General features: G+C 31.2%; 1 protein-coding gene across 1 annotated transcript; it reads left to right on the plus strand.

Moving 5' to 3' along the window:
- The first annotated feature begins 601 nt into the window (after positions 1–601).
- LOC130656845 (homeobox protein Meis1-like) lies at positions 602–16946 on the plus strand. The gene is made up of 10 exons (XM_057459787.1): positions 602–759; positions 2339–2523; positions 3325–3472; positions 3666–3716; positions 4511–4561; positions 5974–6141; positions 13744–13885; positions 14804–14973; positions 15479–15555; positions 15686–16946. Exons 1-10 carry the CDS (start codon positions 748–750, stop codon positions 16233–16235), a joined length of 1554 nt encoding a protein of 517 aa, XP_057315770.1. The 5' UTR covers positions 602–747; the 3' UTR covers positions 16236–16946.
- The last annotated feature ends 2921 nt before the right edge of the window (positions 16947–19867 follow it).

Here is a 19867-nt window from a genome sequence, read left to right on the forward strand (position 1 = left end):
TTAAGAACGTTACTGGAATCAAACTTTATATAAACTTTTTTAATTTTGGATAATCTTTGTTTATGTCGTGACAAGCTGTAGATCTTTATGTAAATAAGTAGATTAAATAAATAAGCAAATAAAAACAGTGCAATCCTTCGTCTATGTGTTATTCAAAATGGCAGATATGGATCAGAAACAAAGAAGTTAAGTTGAAACCATCAATTTGTAGCGAAATAAGTGATCATTAAAATATGTCTTTTTAAAAACTACACGTCAAAAACCTAAAATAAAACAAATCCAGTAAAATGATACATTAGTAACACTGAGGTTAAAGCCAGCAGTTTAGAGATTAGCGTCTCGGTTTTGTTGTCATAACGACAGTGTGCATATTGCATGACGCCATTTTAGGCGCTTAAAACAATAAAAACATTCGAAGTCTTGACATAGCTAAAACTATTGTAGCAACATATGACGAAATAATAATAATGAATAATAAGTAAGAAAATTAGGATAAGAACATGGTATATTAAGTGTATATTTACATGTAAAATATTAGTAAAAATGTCATGTTTGTTTTGACACTTTTTTTTATGATAGTCTATTTCTCAAAGTATTATTATAAGGCTGCGTGTTGTATGGTGCACTGTTGAATTCTAGTCAAGCATATATGAAATAAAAAATTACGGAGAGCGATTACTGCAGCGCAACATCATGATGGTAGAGTATTTTTGATTACACAAATAAACAATTTTTCGAAGGGACAAAATGGACAGAAGGGTAACGTGTTTGTTTTAAATATATTTTATTTTCTATGTTTTTTTATTTAATTAAATTTGACGTTTCTTTTGATAGCTGTCGATACATAGATTTAGTCTTTCATTATATTTTATCGATAACTTGTCAAATTCTTTGAGATGTTGATTTTTTGTGTTTAGGGAGGGATTTCTGTCACCAAGACTTCAAGAAAACATTTACTGCTGTCAATGTAACACTAATCATGATGATTTCATTTTTTTCAGTCTTTATAAAGCTTAACTATAAAACATAAAAGTCGTAAAACATCACAAATATTTTGTCGTTAAAATATTCGCTTGTTTGGATATGATTGTTTAGAGAGTAAATTCATTTATTGACTTTGGTTATGTTTTTGTCAATTCTTCAAGTTGTTTGTATGTTTGCTTTAGGCTAAAATGATTAGCTCGGACAGATATATATATAACTACAGCTTAAGGATAAATGTGAGAGTTGAGTAGCTTTACTCAAATAAATCCGTAACGAAGGCCTTGTGTATATACGGGATATAACGAGATAATTGATTTTACATATATACATCTTCAAATATAATATGTATATATTATAGTTTATTATATAATTTAATAAAAAAAAGAAAGAAAGAAAAAAGGCCCAAAATGTGAGAGTGAGATTAAATCTTCATTTATTTATCATATCATTAATGATAATAAGACAGGTTTTGCAGCATGGTAAATAGACACTGTTGCATTGATTTAAAAATAATAAAAACAACTATTCAAAATAATATGTCTTCGATTCGCATGCACAAAAATGTTGCGTTCGTATAACTGAGGTCAACTGCTGCTATTTTAGGATTGATTGTGTATTTTTAACATATTATGTTGAAATTTTGGATTCTGTTTCAACTGTGCAAGATTTTTTTTTGTTCTACGGACCACAACACTCGCAATGTTTGTTGTAACTCTACCATTTAAACGTCTTTATTTTATATATAGTATCTTTTCAGGTTAAGGAAGATTTAAACAAAGAAAAATAAAAAAACTTTTGTAGGTCTTGTTATTCACCGGATTGAAGGGTTAAGCACGAGATTTTAAAATGTAAAAATATCTTTTTATACAATTCCATTTGTGTATTTTTTTGAATCTATCCATTCATTTGACTTTTTATATCCTTTCCTTTAAATACTTTTAATGCTATAATACATAATCCTAATACACATGCTAATATTATCTGATGACTGAATTTACGCCATTTTACGACAACATTTTACGCCGTTTTACGACAGGGATTATCTAGAATCACTGTCGAAATCACTCCCATATAAGCTGGTGTAAGAGAATTTTTTGAAATATGTGAAATTCAAAGTTACTTTTTTGTTTACAAATTATTTTAATCGTGTATTTGGACAAAATGGTACTGAATCTTTCGCGTAAGATATGATATAAAAAACTCATATAATTTTTTTTTTATATTTGAAATGATATTTTTTTAAGTTCTTTTGCTATTTTGAAAAAAGAAAAAAATTGAACTCATTAAAAAGCTTATAATTTTATTATTTTTATTTCTATATTCTATATTAAACTTGTTTGCGTTTTTAATTTAGGTGACTAGTGATTTTCCTTCTCCATATGGATTATCAATAGCAGAAGGGCAAAATCCTGATATCCCTCCACCTGAGATCGATGAATGTGCAAATTTATCAGCATTTTCCACCACACATACAGAACGTCCACAAACACAGGAAGAAATCGATTTACAATTAAAAAAAGATAAAGAAAATATTTACAAGTGAGTATAACTGAAAAATAGCTCTCTTTTTCATTAATTTCTTTATTTTTTATTATTATTATCATTATAATTATGCAGAGATGGTGCAGTGGTAGCGCTATTACCTCGTAATCATAAGGTCACAGGTTCGACTCTCCATTCCGGTGCACTTTAAATGTAGCGTTGTCAGCCCATTTGGTCCCACCATTTGGTCCCACCCGACAATTGGCTTGCGTGGTAGGCCAGTAAGTTAAAGCAATGCTATGCGTATATCTAGCGGGTAATGGAACCTTAATTACCATCAGAGGGGAAGAAGAACCAGCCGTTAAGATCGAATCTCTAAGGACGTTAGAGCTTCTTGTTACTTACTTACAAAATGTCAAATTTTTTTTCTAATGATGGAAAGACAACGTCAAATACTTGATATTGTTACATAGTTTATCGCTATGTTTTGGTTGTTATGTACATTGGCAAATTCATTTGAACGCTCATTTTTAGTGTAATTTCAATTTTTATTCAGTCAATTGACGTTTTATTGTGACATAATGTTGACAGGATTTGTCAATGGATTTATGCATGATGTTTTGACATGTTACACTGCTGACGAACAAAAATATAAATGAACGTAAAAGGATAACACAAGATGTATTGGACCATCAAACTTAAGAAAATATTAATGATTAGGAAATAAATAAACGAAAATGCATATGTGATATTTATTGAAATTCAAAAGAAGTTTAGGTTCTGAAGGCGTTTTGTATGATCATTTTTCATTTTTTTGTTTGTTTTTTGTTTTATTTATTTTTATGTCTTTTATTTCAGTCATCCACTATTTCCACTCCTCGTACGCGTATTTGAGAAGTGCGAACGAGCTACTCTTCTCAGTCGTAATCCGGACAAACTGGACAATTCAAATGAAATTTGTACCTCTCAGTCATTTTCTGATGACATAGAAGCTTTTTCAAAACAGGTATGTCCTCATCATTATCACATAGCATTTAAAACGCCCATCGCGCATCACATAACGCCCTAATCTGAATAGGCGCTCATCCTGATTTAAAAATAATTAAGAAATTTCTTTTGAGCTACGCAGAGAATATTTTTTGCATCCTTTTTGTTTGTTTTTTTTACCTATTTTTTACGCGTCATTTTTTTACATTTAGCATCGTGCGGACAAACCAATTTTCACAACAAACACTGAGATGGACAACCTGGTAAGCTTTATTATTTATTATTCTTCATTACAATATTTTATCTTTTATTTTATTTTTTATTTTTTTAATTACCGTTTATTTTTTTCATACAATATTTTTACTTTTTTATTTTTTTTATTTTATTTTATTTATTTATTCATTTTTAGTTATCATTTTCGTTATTTACTTTTTCGGATTTTTCCTCCCTTTATTTTCTTCTCTATTTTTCATAATTACGTTATGTTATATTATTTTAATCTTTTTTTTTAATTTTATCTTTTGCATTATATTTATTATGCATGAATTTTTTGTTTATTATATTTTATATATATAATTTTTATACTTTCTTGCTAAATGTTACTTCTTTCTCGGATTCGAATTTTCTAAAAATATTTTTTATTATTACTATTCTTTATTATTAATTATTTTAATTGTATATATTTATTTTATTATTACTGTTACACACTAAATACATACATCACATAATCATGTTCTTTACTTTGTCCCTTTTTGACCTTGTGCCCAAATGTTTTATTGTTGTATTTAACATCAAAACGAGGCACAGTCTTAATAACGAGTATTCCACACCTTTTTTATCGGGGTTAAAACCTAAAAAAATTATTTAAGCATGACTTGGGAAAAAATTTTTAAGCCCCAATCTATTGAGAATTTGCATTTTGCTTAAAGCTGGACTTTTTTTAAAAAAAGGAAGAAATGAAACCACTCCTTGATGAGGTAAGAATAGGTGCTTTTTGTTTATATCATACTGACATTATGTTTAATTGAGCAACTGATCAGCTATTTGTTTGTTTCAGCTCATTCAAGCAATACAAGTTCTAAGATTTCATTTACTCGAGATTGAAAAGGTAAGATTATTTTGACGAAGTTTTGTTTTTTTTTTAATAATAGCAAGAAGTCTTGTTGAATGGATAATTCCAGGGACGTATTTTTTATCTTGATGTTTTTATTTCCTTACTTTGTATCCTGTTCTGTTTTAACTCTTTTGGGCAAAAACATTAGTATAAAGTTTTGTACAGTACAAAAGTAGCATTTCCACAGCTTTAAAGTTGCATATTCGATAAATTAAACACAAGTTTATTGGTTTGTTAAATAGTTTGGCATAATCATTGCAATAAGTCAGTCCACTTGAACATACTTGTCATTTGCATTAGAAAGGAGTTGACCTCTATGAATCAAAGTTCTCAAACGATGAGCAAAGGAGATACTTGCTGCTTCAAAACTATAGACATACATAATATAATTTGTCAGTAGGCTTGAATAGTATACAATCATAAACGAAACATCAAATAAATATCATCGCATCAAAGTATTGAAATATATGTAATGTATTGAAGCAAAAGTAAACGTTTTTAAAGAAGAAATCTTTCTGTTAGAGTAAACGTTCAGCGAACCGTCAATAAATTTAGATTATTTTGAAGGGATTTTGTCACTAGTTTAGGTGACTGGAGTGTATTGACTGTCAATGAAGATCAGAGTATGTTATTTTGTCTTTTTACATTTTAGCTTGTGTACAAAATTTTTAAAGCCGCGTCCCGATTAACTCTTTTTGAAATAGATTTATGTGTTGGAGCTTAGTTCCAATATCTTGTTGCAGTACCATAATTCACAATTTTCTTCATAATAAAAACAAGTACTCCAACTAAAATAGAATTTCTTCTTTGTTGTAGGATATGGAAATAGCTTAGAATAGAGATAGAAAGGAAGTTTAAGAGGGGTTTTTGTACAAGTAAAATTCCTGAAAAAAAGTTTGGGGCAGATCCAGTGCGTTTTGTTATTTAGCCCTTGTATGCAGGACAGAATTTATTTTTATAGAATGAATGATTTTTAGTTTAAATAATTTTAATGTTATGCCTTGTTCTTTATCACAAAGCATGTTTTGTTGCCCAAATTGGTTTGCCTAAGCACTTTACTTAGTCTGTCAACATGTGGGCAAAACTGAGCTCAACGAGTATGTTTTTTAACAGTAATTGAATAATTTTCAATTAATATCAAATAATTTTTTTTGTAAAAAAATTTGAATTAATATCTATGTGTTTGTTCTTTCAAGAATGTAATACTTCATCGGACCCAAATCATTGTCACATCCTGAAACTGTTCACACTTTCGTCAGGATAAATTTTGGGCTGTTGAAGTATTGTCTTATTCGGTATTTCCAAGATACCAACTTTAAGAAATGAATATTTCCTGTAACTGGAATTTTCTTATTACGGCTCTCTAAATAAACACATCCTGATAACATCCTGTACTTGTGTTATAGGTGCACGAACTTTGCGATAATTTCTGCAAGCGATACATCGATTGCTTGAAAGGAAAAATGCCTCTTGATCTGATCATCGAAGATGGCGAAAAAAGAGATATAAAAATTGAAAAAATGGACGAAAACGAGGATGAAGTGACTACACCAAAATCAATTTCTTCACCAACGGTAAGTTCTTTCAAGGGTAGTATGACGTCATCGGCATTAATTAAATACAATCGTCTCGCTTAGTCAAACCGACTTGTTGATAAATAGCTACCTAAATTATTTGTGAAATTTTTAAATAATTTTATTATTGAGCGGGTAATAATTTTCTTGTGCCAGAAAGTACTGTAGGAGTGATAAATTAAAATGTCTTTCAGAATACCGTTGCGCGAAAACCAACGCAGCGACTTTCAACTTTGTTCCCAATGCTCTTAGATTTTTAATTGGACACTGAACTTACTGCACATTAAGATTTCCCAAAAACTTTTTTAATTTCAAAATTTATGTCTAAATACAAATTAAAGCATGTGGTACATCTTACTAAACCAAGTGACTAATTATAACATAACGCTGATGAGAATTTTACTCCGTAATCATTATCGGCGTTGTTTTAGTTTGAAATGCTGCGCGGAAATAGTCTTTGGGTGTTTGTCTGACTGCACAATGATTAAACTTGCACGAAAAAAAAAAACATGGACGTAACAAAATGTGAAGCCTTCATTTTTACATCAGGAGAAAAGATAATCAGGGATTCGTAGCATGCTGTTTGGCGCACGGAAATGTAACTAAATCCGCGGTAAGAGCCGGATACGTGGGAAGAACAACAAACTTAGTTTGCCCTTGAGGTTTTCGTTTTACTTGTGGGATAAATTTTCATTAAAACATTCAACATTCTTGACATATTGTGGGTTGTTTGAGTTGGGTTCATATCTCAAGTGGTCGTTGCTTTGTATTCTACTTTCCCATCCGGCTGAAATGCCAAAACAAACAAATCTTAGCTATCCAGAAACAAACCCTACTTTTTGTCTATCTTTGTTTGCCTTTTTGTTGGCGCTGTGTTTGTTGCTATGACAACTGGATGAAAAATAAATGGTATACAAATTTTTTCTTCCCTGTGGTGGGTTCATGTTTAAGATATTGAATCATTGGAAGCAAATAAATAAGTATACAATAAATTCAACCTTAAGATCGTGGTTTTACCTAAAAATACCGCAAAAGTTCTTTAAATTCACAACAATGGAAATTTCTCATTGCTAACAATGTTTTAGTACTGTAAGGGAAAATGGATTTATTCATCGGCTGCATTAAATACTGTTTGATTAAAATAGCTGTCATAACTTTTTTTTAAATAAATTACAATTTCATACAAATAAAAATAATTGGATCCCAAATTCAATATTTATTAATTTTTATTTTTTTTATTTTTTATTTTTTTCTTCTAGGAATTACTTATATTTCCTGCGCGTTAGCTCGCCAAAGTGGATAATATGTTTTTATATTTATATTTTTATATTATGTTCCTTAATTTACCATATTTTTTGTGTGAGTAATACTTTTTGTTAAAATATTTCAACCATTTCTTTCTGTTTATCCAGATTCAACACATACTCTTTAATTGAAAACCCTCAAACACAAAGCATCTTTTCTTTTCTGGTATCAAAATGTAATTCATTTTACGAGGCAAACAAAACCACCTCAATATCTAATATTAAAATTATTTTAAACTTCAACAAATTCAAAAACATGTGTCTTCATGAAACACGTTTGCAATGTCAAATCAAGAAAAAAACCTTTACACGACAGCCACGCACAGGTGCTTGATTACGTTGGAAGAATGAAACCCAAGGGCGCTACTGACAGGCGTAGGGCGTGAATGACAGGCACAGGGCGTGCGTGACAGCAGGTTGTCATTTCTTCTTACAAAATTTCCAGTGCTTAATAAGCGTGTATTTGATGCTGCCCTATGCAACCTGTTGTACTGAAAATCGTAATTGAATTTACGCAAATTGTTATATCAAGTTGGTGCCCAGCCCTCTATCATTTCATAAAATTAAAAATAAAACACTTTCTTTGTTTCATGGCCAGAGAAACTGTATCGAAGTTGCATGTTTGATCTTTTATAAGGATTCTCTCGACAAGGATTTCAATTTCATTTCATGTTTGGTCAATCTCAATCGTACATCAGATCTCTTTTTTCTGGATGTAATTTTTTTTGACAAAAGATAAAGTTTTTGTTGTCCCGTGTCGACATCCTTCACTCAAATTGTCAAACCATCCAAGCACAATTTTTATCAGCACTTTTCTGTCAGGATATTTGAGAAGCACACATGAGACAAAGAAAACTGGTTAGTTTTATTTTATTTTTTTAATTCCACTTCAGTTAACTAGTCTTCGATCTTGTTATCACGTGTTTTAGCTAGCTTAAAATTGAATCATGCTTTGAAATGATTTGTGTTAAAAACAGTTGTTGTAAGAAAGTAAAGTTGTTTCCAATTCCTGCAATCTATCACAACACCCCTCACTCTCTTTCCTTTGTGTTCTTTCGAATTCTTTACTTATGTGGAAATTTTACATGCAAGAATTTCATCCAACTTCTATTGCTGAGCAAAAGGAAAGGTAATTTTCTTTCTAACTTTGCGCTTAGAAATTCTCAATGAATATTAATTTCACAAAAAAATATTTAAAGAGATAATTTTCAATTCAGGTATTTTTATTATTTCTAAAATATTTTAAGTTAATATCTGCTCGACGGTTTTGAACGAAATTTACGATAAAGAAATATTTTGCTAATATTTTAGGTAAAAACTGAAAAACTTTTTGACATTTTTTCCTGTGTTTAAAACTTTTTATTTAAAGCTACAGTAAAAGTATACTGCTTTACTATCAAGTTTCTGTTATATAAATCTACAATTGCATGTTTTACATATCTGTGTATGTTTCAGTCAATAAAATTTAGTGGTGATATTCAAATGTTTTAACCTAAACAAAAAAAGTTAATGGAAATTTGCACATGTGAGAAAAGAAGATATGCTTTAGGTGAAATATCAATTCTCAATTTTTTATATTTTTGTCTAACTGCACATTGTTGAAAAAATAACTTGAATAAAAATTCAGTTTAACTATATATAAAATTATGTATATATCATGCAGTTGAACTATAAGAAAAAATATTACTTAAGGAAAGAAATATAAGTAAATTAACAAATAAAAATTACATTTAAAAGTTGAAATTCTCTTCCCTCGTTATCTGATCACAGTACGGACACGAAATCGGTTGAACTTTAATGTCTGATAAACTTACAGATGGCGATAAGACGATTCTTTAAATAAGAATAAATACTTTTCAACAACTCTCATATTTTGTTCTGACGCTCATCTTGCAATGTGATCTATTTTGCATCTGTCAAGTTACAATGTCCACCGATCAGATTAAAAGAATTAAAGAAGTTGATCTATCATGTTTAATGTTTCCATTGGAAAATGTGTAGTTCCTCTATTTTATCGGATTTAATTACTATTTCAGATGGTGTAAAAAATATTTGAACAATATGCACAAATGAGTATATTCAAAGATAACCAAAATTAACGAGTATTTCTTTTGTTTATTTTTATATATAAGATTTTTTTGAATACAAAAGAAATAGTTTTTAAGGATATTCTCCCTCCTAAGTCTCGTTTGACAGCAACAAGGCAAAATAGAGTGACAAAGTCAGAAAACCGTCATGGATAATTCCTCGTCTGCAGAACAATATTCGACCGCGATAGAGTGTCAAACAAGACAACGTCGATTTAACGTCATTACAACACGACGTGTGTTTCATGTAAGGGTTTCTTTTGTGTTATTAACACTTGACGTTATATATCTATATATCTTTATATACTTTCATATTTAACTTGTATCTATTTCCAAGTAACTAACGTACAAAGCACTATTAGTATTTATTAAATACTAAATTAAATATCCAACAACCAGTCATTTTTTGCATAAAAAAATACTTCTTTTTTCTCTTAAAAAGAGCTGAACAGAGAAAGGAAAGGGGCAAGCCACTAAAATGGAGTACTGAACAAACAAATAAATATCATTTAATACTAGTTAAGAAATTTTATTATGAATAAAAACATTTTGCTGGCCATGTTCACCACTACGATAATACACAAACTAACAAAATGCACGCACTACTGCCTAAGGTGATACATGAAGGACTAACATGTTGGGTCAAACATTCTAAGACACAGCAAAATTAGTATAAATTTTACAATTTTTTTTCGTAATTGTAATGCTATTTATCAAGGTTATCTATAAATTATCAACACTAATTTTTGTCGACATTTAGCACAAACTTTTGAATCAATGGTACTACACTCAAGTGTGCAATTCAAAAGCTACTTGAAGCAAAGTGGATTATGAAGAGGCTTTACGAGTGTAGATCATTTCTGCTTTTAGTTTTTATAAGGGGGGTGCAATTAATTGGGAAAGATCATTCAGTAAAACTTTAACCTGCAAAAAAAAAGCTTTTGTTTGTGCAAATAATGCATTGTTAACATTTAAAGTCTAAAAAAATTTAAAAACACATACAAAAACGTCTTTATTCTTCGTTCACCTATTTTTTTGGACTGTAACTTGATATTTTATTACGTGAGCAAGTAGAGTCTTAAATAACAGTTCTTTTCTTTGAGACGTGTTGAAAAAGTAAATTTTGTTCCTATACCAAACAATGCACCCACACTTGTGTATACAGTACACTCTTCTCCACTGTTTATCTTACTATCTAATCGCCAGCTTTTTAAATGAACACTGTTTCTTTCCATTGTTCTTTGAAAAAAATAATACGCCCACCGCCACTGTTAGAAGTGGGCGTTAGATGTTTAAGTTTATTCTTATCTTAACGTGGTTCATTATGTTTTCTGGTGTAAGATTTGCTGACGAAAATTTTTTTTTTCAAGTGACATTTGTTTTTGTTACATTTATTTTTAGCGTAAATAAACAAATGAGTTTTATTTAGAATCGATGACGTAAATTTCGACACTAAACAATTGATTTAATCGCATGGTTTTTGTTACCATGACAATTATTTGTTTGCATTAGGGTGGTATCAGTTTGCGCAGCAATTTTAATAATGACTCGAAAATTTTTACCCTTTATTTCTGGTCATTTTACCTAATTTTTCATTTGATTTACTAATTCTTCAGCATTTATTTTTTCTTTTAACGCACACGGTTTTTAACACTACAGTTTGGAAAACATCCATATTTTTCACATCATGTATCGAGCAACGTAAATAAGATGACGCATTTAATGTTATTTAACTTTTTCAGAACAAAACACGATAGTAACTTGCACACGAATGTAACGATTAGTTGAGTCACGTGACGCAAAAATGAGGCTCTCGTAAAAGTTTACTGTAACCCTAACGTAGAGGGATAAAGGGTATTGCCAAGCGTGTTTTTAATTCATGTAAAAAAAATCCCTTATGGAATATTGAATTCTGTGCTTAGATCAAAATTGCAAACGACCTGCTATTACTTCTAATGATTTGCGTAACGTAAAAACTTAATTTTTCTAGTTTTAAAAAAAAATTTTAGAATTTTGTTTCGTTTTTATAAACACGTTTAGCCATGTGCGAGCACGTGATGGCGTATAGATTTCTCTGTTGTTCGTGTTTCTCACGAGTTCAAATTCAAACATCAATTCAATTTTACATGGAAAAAAAAGCATGCAAAGAAGATATCAGACAGCTTCAAACTGAAACAATTTTTGTAATTTTATTCTGTTTTTTTTTTCGAAAAAGTGAAAATGCACAAACGATTCACCAAAAAATTCAAACTGATTGCTTCATCGAGTCTATGTGTTTTGTTTCCACATATTTAGCCACCCAATTACTACGTGTGCTTTGTTGTTTTATTTTGTTAGATTGAATTACATCTATTAAGATTTGTTGACTTACCTTCTCTAAACTATGCAGAGAGTTGTTTTCTTTCGAAACAAAGACATAATGGAGGTGTTATAAGAATCTTTTTGGTATAACCCACAAGTTTCCGTGACAAACTTATGAAGGAATGAAAAGACTTTTACACGCATTATGAATGACGTGAGTGTATGATAAGACCTCTCATTACCTCTCTCTGTTTCTCTGTGTGAGTGCTTTGCAATATCGTGTGTACAGAACTTCAAAAAGGTGAATGAATGAAAGACCGCATAGCATGACTGTCTTACAGAATCAGGTAGGCTACCAAAAATCACCCCCACATGTATAATTACTCTTTTATATATTTTGTAAAGTCCTCCTGGGTTGGCTACAAAATTCGTTTTCTCCATTCAAATGTTTCGTTACAGTTTACAGACATCTGAATAAATTGAATTAAGTTGAATATCATTAGAATTTTTTTATTCCTATATTTTTCTGCATCTGCTTATCTCAGGTCTGTTTTTTACTTAGCATACCTTATATACACTGGTCTCTTCCTTAATATAAGGAAAAAGTGTCATCAGCCAGCGAAAATCAAAATTCTCTGTGTATAGTATAGTTTCAGATGTGGACTCAAGTCTCACATGGTGAGAGAGTGTTAAACTTAGAAAGCAACAAATGATCTTTGATCACTTTGATCTAATTAGCAACCAATCCTTTCAATAATTCAATTATTACAAAGGGTAAAAAAACGTGACAGTGTTGTTTTGGTTTCATGTAAAAAATCACGAAAGTGTTAAATTATAATAATTGTAAAATACAGTCTCAGTCTTCAGTAAACGAATTGGAAGAAGAAGCACAGAATTTTCTGCACTTTTTTGAGTTTTTGTGATATAGCTAAGCTATACCAAAAATTTGTTAAATATAACTTCACTGCATGTTGTGAATACGTAAACGAATAATATTCGGTGTACCACGAGCACGAATTCGTGAAATAGTTCTTACTATGTTTTAGAACAACACAAACATATTAACAGAGGCAGTAACATTTCCATTAATATCTTTTTTGAATAGTATTAACCGGAGCTTTATTAATTTCAGCCCAAATTTTTGTATTCAACGTTTATTCTCGTTGATCATTTGGTTGGAAAAGGCCCATGCAAGATTAAGAGATTGTAAACTGCTGTTAAATAAAGGCTATACTTTTAAATCACAAGTCGATGAATGCTGGGATTTTGCTGCTTGCAGCACAAAATTCTTACCTCTTTTATCAATCTATGGGATGAGATGTTAAAAGATTTATACCTTCTTTAGTTTTGCCTTATATTTAACTTATATTTTTTAGTGTATTTGAAGTTTTAGTATTATCCTTGCAATTTCGTTTAATTTGCAGATTGGATGAGACATAAACTAGAAATAAAGAATCTAACATTTGGCTATTTCTCAAGTCGTATTTTAGAAATTGAAGCAAAATGTCAGTTTTGAAAATATAGGTCAAATGTTAAGTTGAAAATACTGTTTTAATTTTTGTGTTGCTCTTCTTTACATTTGAAAGCGAGCGATAACATAATCTTTGACTATAAACACATTTTTTAAACTCTATTTTATATAACTATATTTATTTATATTTATGATATTTTTTTATGAGTTTACTTAAATCTATGATAATTTTCTAGGACTTATCATTAACCACAAACACATGTTGTTTTTAATTCTGTCGTTGTTGTTGTCGTCAATGTCGTCGTCGTCGATGTTGCTGTCGTCGGATGTCGCTGTCGTTAATGTTGTTTGTTATGTCTTTACAGTCTTCTTTATTATATATTCCTTACTCAGATACTTTCTTGATAGGGGAATCTTACGTTGTTTCGATTTCTTTTAGCCTCAAGCATCAACATGGTCATCAGTTGAACTATCATCGTGTTCAGTTGGCAACACACCTAAAACTGTCTCTGTTAGTCAAACAACAGCTATATCATCAAATCATCACTCGGAAAGTTCGAGCTGTACTCAATTAGATTCAGGTAAGTTTTAATGTGTTTTAGTTTATTAGAGACTCTAATGTTTTCAACATTTCAGAGAAATGTTCCATAAGATTAAATTATAAAACATCTCGATTGTTTGCTCGATGACTAAAAAATAATGGAATCAAGGGATTTGTTTATTTTATTATTATTATTATTATTTTTATTAAAAATTTGAAATAAATAAATACAAATTACTTTTTATAACTTTTTTGCAACTGATCATCGCAATTATTGTCCAAAATATGTTTGGTTCGAAGAAAAAACAGACAAATTTTGTGCTTTACCAACAAATAGTTTTCAGTATGAACAAGAGGTGTGAATTCTCACTTGCAACAATAGGTGAGAAAACATTTTTGTCATGCATGATAGAAACAAGATTAAGCATTCGAATGTTTTTAAAAAATAGAACACCAATCGATCATGCGCATAATGTTCATAAACTAAAAATATACAACCTGATTTTCTCAACGATAAAAAGTATATGTTAAAACAAAGGAGTTACAAATACTTTACTGTACAACAAAGAAAACATACGTAAACACGTTTCATGCTATCTTCATTGCAAGCAGCTTGATTAAAAGGTAGTTCGATGTATCAATCTATAGACATGTCTGTTTTGTGTTGAGAGTTGATAATTTTTTTAAGTCAGTTTGTTTGTTATTGACATTCGTACATCGCGTAAAGAACTTGATGTCGACCTTTTAAACTTTCTCTGTGGTCTTTACAATGAAAATCGACTATAGCGAAAATAATTTAGAAGATTACTTTCAACAGTGCTTCTTAGCGAGAAGAATAAATCAAGATTAATAATTTTGACTTTTGATGACGTTTTCCATTACGTTTAATTTATTTATTTTTTTTTTTTTGTAACTGTACACAAATACTTACATGGGATGTTTTTTCTTTATCATTTAGGACCTCCTAGCGGAGCTTCTTCAGATAATATGCCAGAATCAGAAAATGATCCTATATTCAAAGATGAAGAAGACGAGAAAGTTAAAACGAAAACTGGAGTTAAGAAAAGAGGTATTTTTCCCAAAATGGCGACAAATATAATGAAAGCTTGGTTATTTCAACATCTCACGGTGAGTTATTTATCGGTCGTAAACGTTCATTTTCTTTTTATCAATTTAATTACAACCAGATTGAAAAATATTCGTATCTGGGTCATGGTGCAAGTTATTTTTTTTTTTCCAGACGGCTTGGTTCAAATAACATTAACAAAGGTTGATATATAATTTATAAGAAGAAATCCACGTCAACAAATAACTTTTTACATGATTTCTAAAAAATAATTCTAAAAACATTTGAATTTATAGTCATTTAAAGTAAACAAAAATCTAACCAAGGCAAAGGAATATTTTATCATTTGGATAATAAATCAGGAAATGGTTCTCATTTTACCATAGAGCTCTTTCTACCGCAATGATCGTACCTTGGAGTACGATTTGATTTTTGGTGTATAATTACAATAGTTTAGAACCTTGACAAAACAAAAATGGCGCCTCAATTATTTTACATTGTAACGAATGGCATAGTAACGAAGTGCGACATTTTTTATTATGGTATTTGTTTTTTTGTTTTTAACAGCATCCTTATCCTTCGGAAGAACAAAAACGGGGATTAGCCAATGAGACTGGACTTACTATCCTTCAAGTCAATAATTGGTAAGAATTCAATAATAGCATACGTTTACTTTGACACTCGCCATTTGACACTCGCTTTTATTTGGAAGTTTTACTAGGAACTTTCCATAGTATTTTCAGAAACAATCAACAACTTATCTAATACTTATAGGTTCATAAATGCAAGGAGAAGAATAGTACAGCCCATGATAGATGCTTCAAATCGAGCTGGAAAATCACCAGTCGTCACAGTGTATAAACGAAAACGTAAAAATTCCGGTTCCGAAAGTATATCACCGGGACCATATACTTATCCACCGATGCCCGGTCACTACACGCCACCTTATATGCCAGAACATTATCAGCCAATGTATCCGCCCTATCACAACGATGTCGCCCTTCCACCGCCACCTCCACCTCAATATAGTCCGTATGGTTGTCGTTCCGACCAACATCCAATGACACAGTTACCATCAACAAGTTGTTCGCAGATGCGCCCCCACCCTACTTATGGCGGGTATCGTCCAGCGCCCTCTCCAACGCCACAATCATATTTCGGACATTCACATACTACGCCAATGATGCCATCACCGGGCTCGAACTTACACGGTTATCATCAATCACATCCTTCGTCACTAACGCCCTACGCCCCACCGGCACCCCACCCTTATCAACCTCACGATAACTTACAACACGGGGTGATGGACATGCATAGTTCTTAAAGTTGTTTTAAACACGTGGTAAATTGTTTTTACGCCATATAATGGTATATACGTGACACTTGAGTGATTCTCTCTCGTTTGTGTGCGACGTACCATTTAACCATGTTATTATTAGAATTTAACAAACCCGTATGTTCTGTATCCAAACAAGACATAAACAAGCTGTGAAATCGCTGTGAAACGCAATTCCTATTTGTTTTACAATAAGCTTTCTCGTTAGAAGTTTCGGCATGTTTACTCAAGTCACGCTCTTTATTCCCATGTCCCAGTTTTAGAATTGAATTTTATACGTCAGTAGAATTTAATTTATTTATTGCTTTATATAACGTGTAGCTCAATGAAAAATTAAATTTCAATTCCTTGGATTCACGTCTGTCATTTTAATGTCACGTGATCTTCGTAGGCTACGTTTTTATTTCAAATTTTAAATGAAATAAAAAGTAAGAAAATGTAGAGCAGTACATTGTATAGAGTTGACGCAGCCTCGTTTTCAAGTTGTATTTGAATTATGTGAGAACGAGGCTCTATTGTAATTTGTTGAAAATGTATATACTAGCTCGTGCATTTATCTGATTGGATAATTGTATTACTTGTTTTTCTCGTACATTTTTTAGGAGATAATTTATTTTTTAACAACGTTTATTGAACTAACCAATAGTAATATTAGTTAATTTGCCGTGACCGAGAGAAATATTTATGACGATGAAAATAAGACGTGTTTATTTTATACCCTGAACCCTAAACTTGTTTATACAATAAAACAATAGAGATATTCAGCGTAGATTTCGAAGTTATATGTTATCTACCTTGCTTTCTAGAAATTTCTAGATATTTCTAATTTTAATTTCGGCTGAAAAATTTTCCTATGTGATAGACTGTTACATATTATATGAAACATTGTTTTATTCCATTATCTCTAGTTAACATCGATCAAGAATTACTAAGATTATAATTATAGTACTTCCTTTTAATTTTGGTCCAAAAAGACAAAATTAATCTGGACTTCCAAAAATAATCTGTTAAAATAATTTAGTAGCAATATGATTACATACATGAGAGAAATACTGTCTGATATTCGTCATTATTAACAAGCTTTCAGCCAACCTTTACAACAGAGGTTTTTCTCTCCTTGTGAAAATATTTCCAAAACGGGGTTAAGCAAAATTACAGACAAGACAAACCAACATGAATATTCAAATGCCTATTTATAAAATACATGTTTGTTGTATAATATAAGAAACCCGTCTATCAGAATTCTAAAAGTTGGAAAATATTAGAAATTTTTTAGGACACCTGGGAAATTAGGAAATTTTGAGAAGTTTCAGATTATGCACTGTCGGTTGGTGTCTTTACCATTGATTGTATTATTATATTTTGTTGGTTACATGTGAACAAAGTTTAACTAAAGAAGATGACACCAACGAAATACTTGATAAAATACCCCTTCATTCTTAAGAAACCTCAACTTTTGGTACTAAAATCACTGCTGAGCGGTTTCTTATAAATTTGTGAGTATCTATCATTGATATAAAAATATAATGGATATCTTGTACCCTAAAAATTTTTTTTTTTTTTCGAAGTCAGTACCTTTGATGAGTCACCTAAACCTCTGGCATTTGCTCACCGGAAACGACTTATTTGGCAGGCAAAAAAGTTAGTACAGCACAAAAGTCATCAAAGAGAAATTTCTTGGTCAAAATTTTCGGCACCCCTTAAAAACTGTCCGATGTCCGAAATGTTTTTGTCTAAATATAATGGAATCTTCAAGGGCGTTGAACATTGAGCTGCATGTTATACCTTGCAATCTGCAGCCATGACGTCATGTGTTGGCGTCATAACTTTTGATTATTTCACACAAGCAGAGTGCTTCGTTAGGAAACACCCATAACAACACAGCACAGTGTAACCTTTCTATAGCAGACACCATCGGGATCTCAAAAACGTTTACGTTATAGGGAGGTGTCCCTTTATAAAGTCCCGTTATATAACAACACAGCACAGAGTAACCTTTCCATCTGCTCTTAGATGTTAGGGTGTAGTAAAAGCGAGCGTAGAGTTTTGTGTCAAAAGGCAGATTTTAAAAGAAGAAAAATCCCCAAGAAAATACATTATTATCTGCTACTAGTAACAGACTCCAAAACTTCACAGAAAGCTTCAAGATTTCGCTTTTGTCTTAGGGAATATGGTTTATTATTTCGGATAAATCAAAGAAAACTAAGGGCACATGTACAAAATATATCGTATAAACAAACTCTGATAAAAAATTGTTTTATATGGCTAATTATTAGGAGTGTCCGCTAGAGAAAGATCTCTTTTAGGAGCTTATGTAAATTGAGATCTCGAAATTAAGCAGAGTCTGCTAAAACGTTTTTGACCGTTATTTTATATGTTCGAAACCATCAAACAAGTTTAGGTGCTGACTAAATTCTAGGACCCCTAGGTATGAGGTTGATCTGTTCCTGGAACAATCCGCATTGTAGAGAGGTATCTATCATAAAGGATTTCTGCAAAGAAAGTTTTCACTACATAAAGAAGACAATTAATGTGGTTATGGACGTAAAAGGCCGTAAAAGAACTGTTTTCAAATTTGGCAGAAACTGTGTTATTGTCAGATTACTTGATGCTCGTCTCTAAATCCAACAGACGTTATAAAAACAAACGCATGCCTCTCTTGCACATCAGAATAATAGTTTTGACAGGGAGTTAGAAAACAAAGTAATTGCAATTGCTCTCGTGTGGCTGACAATTTGACAGCGTACAAGTTTCAAAAGGTAAACAAATTTGACATGTGTAACGTATCACATTCGCTTACCGTTTGACAACTCGAACAATAAGTGAGAACAAACATTAAAACCTGATGCCAGTTATTGTAAGTGATACTTTGCTGCCTTCATCCAAAATGCGTAGGTGAGTAAAATACGCCCTCTGAATAAACAAAGTGGAGATAAACCACAAATAATAACAACCGTTTCCTGAATGTTTAAATTCTTCAAATGTATAGTTTATGTTCTCACGGAAGTAAAGGCTTACTTAGTGATGCTTGGTTGCGTTTTTAAGTACCGATGCAAGCTATACAGCATGGTCACACCATTTTTTATCTAGTGTCCAATATCGTGCAATAAAAACGCATCAATTAAACATGTCAAGTGTGTGTCCAAATATTGAGATTATAATTTTATACTTAACGGAACCTCTTAAAGACGCAGAAACTACTTTGATGGGCGAGACTTTCAAGTTTTTTGTTTTTGGATAAACTTTTGCGAATTACCAGGTCGAGAAAACTTCGCGAGCTTAACTTTCACAAATCGCGAATCTTCAGTTTGAAAACGTTTGTTTACGAGAGGAAACTATCGAGAACTTCTACATGTTACACATCACCAGGGAAAATTGCGAACAAATTTCCACGACTTGTCATTTGAAAACCAGCGTCAGTTATACAACTTACGCAAGACATGTTAAAATTCACGAAGGTTTATCCACGAAGGGTTATCCGCAAAGATTTATTCGCGAAGGTTTATTCGCGAAGGCTTATTCGCGAAGGTTTATCCGCAAAGGTCAAGAAATAAATCTATAACATAGCACTAAAAAAACCTCTTTATTTGATTTTCGTGATGCAATTGAAAGCGCAAACA

The sequence above is a fragment of the Hydractinia symbiolongicarpus genome, chromosome 9 (assembly GCF_029227915.1).
Source record: "Hydractinia symbiolongicarpus strain clone_291-10 chromosome 9, HSymV2.1, whole genome shotgun sequence".
Classification (NCBI taxonomy): domain Eukaryota; kingdom Metazoa; phylum Cnidaria; class Hydrozoa; order Anthoathecata; family Hydractiniidae; genus Hydractinia; species Hydractinia symbiolongicarpus.

Bases quoted from the DNA above. Each gene is read 5' to 3' on its own strand.
- LOC130656845 (XM_057459787.1), top strand. The intron at 6,142-13,743 runs GTAAGTTCTTTC...GATTTCTTTTAG, and splicing joins AATCAATTTCTTCACCAACG to CCTCAAGCATCAACATGGTC. The intron at 13,886-14,803 runs GTAAGTTTTAAT...TTTATCATTTAG, and splicing joins CTGTACTCAATTAGATTCAG to GACCTCCTAGCGGAGCTTCT.